The 5000-nt window shown below is 37.1% G+C and overlaps 1 protein-coding gene across 7 annotated transcripts in view; it reads left to right on the forward strand.

The window, feature by feature from the left end:
* LOC136836089 (long-chain-fatty-acid--CoA ligase 1) overlaps positions 1 to 5000 on the forward strand; it is a 161705-nt gene that overhangs the window by 45178 nt on the left and 111527 nt on the right. For 6 of the 7 annotated variants that reach the window (XM_067100051.1, XM_067100052.1, XM_067100047.1 and 3 more), the window contains exon 2: positions 2916 to 3314. The exons of the other annotated variant lie outside the window; for it this stretch is intronic. In XM_067100051.1, coding sequence (XP_066956152.1) covers positions 2978 to 3314 — 337 coding nt within the window. In that variant the 5' untranslated portion in view covers positions 2916 to 2977. The remainder of the gene's footprint in view (positions 1 to 2915; positions 3315 to 5000) is intronic. 7 annotated transcript variants of the gene reach the window in all.

Raw genomic sequence — 5000 nt, forward strand, 5'->3', positions numbered from 1 at the left:
TCCTCAAACCTCACTGGATCTCATACGTTGTATTATGTTCTCTTATTTTCCCCTCTCTTTCTCCTCTCCTCCTCCTCCTCCTCCTCCTCCTCCTCCTTTATTTTTCTCCTGAAGGAGGATCTTGAAATGTGTATACCTTCCTCCAACTTTTCCAGATCCCATACGTCGTATTAGGTTCTCTTATTTTCTCTCTCTTTCTCCCCTTCTCTTCTTCCTCCTCCTCAGTACCTCTGTATTTTATTTATTTCCTAAAGAAGGATTTCGAATTGGGCATCCCTTCCTCAAACCTCATACGTCGTATTATCTTCTCTTATTTTCTCTCTCTTTCTGTTCCTCTCTTCCTCCTCCTCAGATTTCTTCTTCTTCTTCGTCTTAGTATTTTGTCTGTCTTAGAAGGATCTCGAATTGGACATCCCTTCCTCCAACCTCTCCAGATCTCATACGTCGTATTAGCTTCTCTCTCTCTCTCTCCCCTCCTCCTCCTCCTCCTCCTCCTCCTCGTCAGTAATTTATTTTTCTCCTGAAGAAGGATCTTGAATTGGACATCCCTTCCTCCAACCTCCACGGATCTCATACGTCGTATTAGCCTCTCCCTCTCTCTCCTCCTCCTCCTCCTCCTTCTTCTCCTTAGCCCTATTTTTTGGCAGGTGTGACCCTGGCGACAAGGGCCTGGCTGCCAACATAGCCCGAAGCTTTGCCAAGGACGTATTAAGATATAGATGGCTCACATGACCTGATTTCTTTCCCAGCTTCTCTATCTCTTCTTCTTCTTCTCTCTGCTGACCAAGGAGTCCGTTTTCTTTGAGAGTAACAAAAAAAAAAAAAAAGGAAAAAAGTCATCAAGGCTAAAATGCTTATTTGTTTTTTTACGTGTGTTACTTTCCGGAGCTTCAATAATAGGCTTTTTTTTTCTTTAACTTTACATCCGTGCTGAATGAAGTACATGTTTTTTTATGTGCAGTTACTAATTCATTCCGTTTCTTTTTGTTTGACATTTCTGTAAGATCCCACAGGGTATATATTGTAGTCTTTAATATAACTTTTTTCTTTTAGTAAATTGTAGCCTTTATTCATACATTCTTTTTATTTATATTTTAAGAATTAATTTTTTAAATAAAAGTTTATGAACGCCTCAAAGAAAAAAGCTGATTTATTTGATTTTCTAAGATGACATTTCTGTAAGATCCCAGAGAGTAGCCTGTAGTAGTCTTTGATGCTGCCTATAATATACCTTTTCTTTACTATTATATATTTTTGGCGTTTCTGTAAGCATGGTCAGATCTTTGTATTATCTTGTTTTTCCCATTTCCTTTTTTAATGCTGTTTATACCAACTCAAGGACCACCTGTTTTTACTGAGGTTTAATCTGTAGTGACCAAAACACCAAGTTTTTCTGTAGTTTTGCCTTCTGCTGATCATATCACCTGTTTTGTGCAATTGTTTTTGTCCGTGGTGACCAAGTCAACAGTTTTTCCTTCTCTCTCTCTCTCTCTCTTCCCATATCACCTTTATTTTAGTGTATTTCAGTTTTCTTGAAAAGTGGTTAATTATCTGTTTCGTCAAATGTGTATTTATCTTTGTAAAAAAATAAGAGGCTATTTTATTTTTGTGGTGGGGGTGGGGGGTGGGGTGTTTATGGGCTGGGACCCCAGGGCCTTTGTTTGTGGTTAAGGTAGACCATTAGACGCCATGATACAGCTGAATGAATTTGTGCCTTTTATAATGATATATATTTTTTATTTATAATTAAAGGATGTTTTCAAAGCATGCTTAAATTATCGCAAATCCCCTTAATAGTATATTGTATGGAAACAGTTTCTGCAAATATAATAATAAAATAATAATAATAATAATAATAATAATAATAATAATAATAATAATAATAATAATCAGTGTAAGATGACGAAGTGCTTATTCATGTGTATATATATATATATATATATATATATATATATATATATATATATATATATATATATATATATATATATATATATATGTATGTATGTATGTATGTATATACATAAATATGTACATACATACATACATATGTACATACATACATAATATATATATACATACATATATATATATATATATTTATATATATATATATATATATATATATATATATATATATATATATATATATATATATATATATATATATATATATATGTGTGTGTGTGTATTTGTGTGTGTGTTGAATTCTTGCCAAAGGAAAACCACTCACTATTAACTAGGCGTGGCCTTTTCGTTTTTAAAACATTATTTTCTTTCTAGTTCTCGGACATTATGGGCTTAAGAGTAAGTAATCCCCTACTTCATCTTCCACCTATGTCCATATAATTGAACGTTAACTCATTTTCTCGAGTGGAATCCATTTATTTGTGTAAGGGGCTAATCTGTTGCCGCCTGTCCGTTGGCGATGTTGTATTTTGTGATTCTCTTGATATGATGCATACATAGCTTGTATGGCGCGTCAATACGCATGATTGTTTATGGATACTAGCGCTCGCTCACATACAGTATATGTGTATGTATATAAGCATAAATATGTGTATATGTAATATACATATATATATATATATATATATATATATATATATATATATATATAGTAAATATATACACATATAAATCGATAAAAATCGAGTACATTGTATACGAAACAATTTCTTATATTGTCATCAAATGCTTCTTGAACTGCATATACCTCCAACCATTATACTATTGTCGACCATGTAGTCAGTGCACGCACATGTCAGTTGCAGAATCTTTATTATCTCTCAAAGAGATGACTTAGACTCTCAGATAGGTGCGAACTGACGACTGAACGATTCGCAAGTAGAAACTGTTAAAAACAAACTAGGTAGCTAGGCCTATATGCTGTAATAACCGCCTTCAATTTTCAGATTCTGTGAATCAGTTAGTGGTAAGGAATAAACAGTAAGTGAAAAAGTAAAAACTCCAAATTATGAGTGGCGTAGAGGAAATTGCCGCTGCGGCGGTCAGCGGCGTTGAAAAGATAGCGACGGTGACGGTGGAGAATGTGGCATCCACGCTGGAAACCGTGACCAATGTCGTGGAGAACGTATCCAGCGTCGTGGACTCAGTCGCCTCGACGGACCCCATTGAGTTAGCCGGCCAGCTGGCCACTGACGTCGCCGCCACGGTTGCTTCTACGGAAACCGGCCGAGAGGCCCTCCACATGGCCGGGTCGGCTCTTGAAGGGGCTGGACAGATGCTAGAGGGTGCAGGACAGGCCCTCAAGGAATTGCCTGGCGTAGCCGTCCAGGAAGCCAAACCCAAAAGTAAGAATTCGGTGATGGATTGCCGGGGGTTTTGCCTTAGACTTGTAGACCATGTCAGGACGAGTACTTTCATTGGCATCTTTTAACATCTCGCCAAAAACTTTGCACCAAGTAGTCTATTTTTTTTTTTTTTTTTCATATTTGTGTCAAATTGAGTGTCGCGTGTTCGTTCAAGTGAGGTCACTTGGTCACGAACATGTCGTTCATTGATTCTGCCACAAATGTTGGCTACATGGTGCATTTGGGCTGAAAAAATGTTAAATGATTTTATTTATCGTTCTCGTGTGACACTGTCTCAAGAGATGAGTTCTTTGCTTGTGTAAATAGTTTGCACTGACCTGGTGGATGTCTGCTTTGGGAGTGTTCAGTTTGAATTTTTGTAACTGCCATTGGCAGTTGCCTGCCTTGGAAGAGTTTATTTTGAAATTTTTCATATTTAAACGGCTGTTAGCTGCGTTGTATTGTTAGTGAACGTGAAGAGTATATAGTGTGTCACTTTTTATACATGGTAGTGCAGTGTCAACTGTGAAATAGCAAGGTGGTGTCTTAAGCTCTTAGAAGTGCATCCGCGAGTACGGGAATGATTTCAGACTTACAGCTATGGGGATGAGAAGCCTTATCAAGACCTAGACCTAGCTCATTACTAACGCAGTTGTTGTACAGATTTTTTTGCTTGTTTGTTTTTGCAGTTACTTTAGCAAGTGTAGGAACTGCATGAGGGAAACATTCTTTTTATCTGTATTGTTAACACGTTTGCTACTGATGCCTTTTAACATAGTTCAGTTAATTTCCATAGATTTAGGAAGTCGTAAGCTTTAGTTGTATGTGGAATTTTAAATTTGAGGGGTAATTAGTCGAACTTTGTTGATATGCATCAGTTGAATTATATATTTCCTATGCTGTTTTGGTTTGATATTCGAGGCTTCCCATATAGCCTGAAAGGAGTTATGTGATCACGTATCAACTACACGATAACAATGGTATGACTCTCTGATAGACAATAATTGACGAAGAATAGCTTAGCTACAGACATGTCACTTTCACTCCAACCAGTTGATGGTATCAGTTAATCACGAAACAAATGATTATTATAACTTAATGACGGTGAGCGTTCATTTATTCGTAAAACTACGTCATTTCACCGCGTTCTCGTAGGTAGGTGAGGTCAAGCTACACCCAGAACAAGCAGTTTATCAGAAGCGATTATAGAAGTACAAAATTATCTGTTGGTCTGGTGAATCCAGAGGTATTATACGTCAGGCCTCTTAGACACTACACAGAAAACTGCTTAGGCCTAGTCAGTAAGTAGTTGCGCACTCACCGTCTACCTCTATCCCCTCCGCCATTTTCGTAATTAAATCTCTTCGCTTTTACCTTGTTAAACATTAATCATCTATAGATTGTCTGTTTTTAATTTCATCATTCATTTCAACCGCATTTTCATTAATTCGCTCCAGTAGCGCTCAATGACCCTATGGGTCCGAGTGCTTGGCTGAGTGCCGAGACTTCATATTCCATTCCATCCCACCGAGTCTCATACTGTCATCTCTTAAACCTCCTTATTCATCCGCACTTCCCTCTGCAGCTTCGAGTTCCCTCATACGTTATTTAAAAAAAACTAAGAAACTACTAGAAGTCCTTTTGACTCCATATTTGCAGAAGTTTGAAAACTACCAGTCCTTTTGA

This window comes from Macrobrachium rosenbergii, chromosome 56 (genome assembly GCF_040412425.1).
Source record: "Macrobrachium rosenbergii isolate ZJJX-2024 chromosome 56, ASM4041242v1, whole genome shotgun sequence".
In the NCBI taxonomy this organism is placed as follows: domain Eukaryota; kingdom Metazoa; phylum Arthropoda; class Malacostraca; order Decapoda; family Palaemonidae; genus Macrobrachium; species Macrobrachium rosenbergii.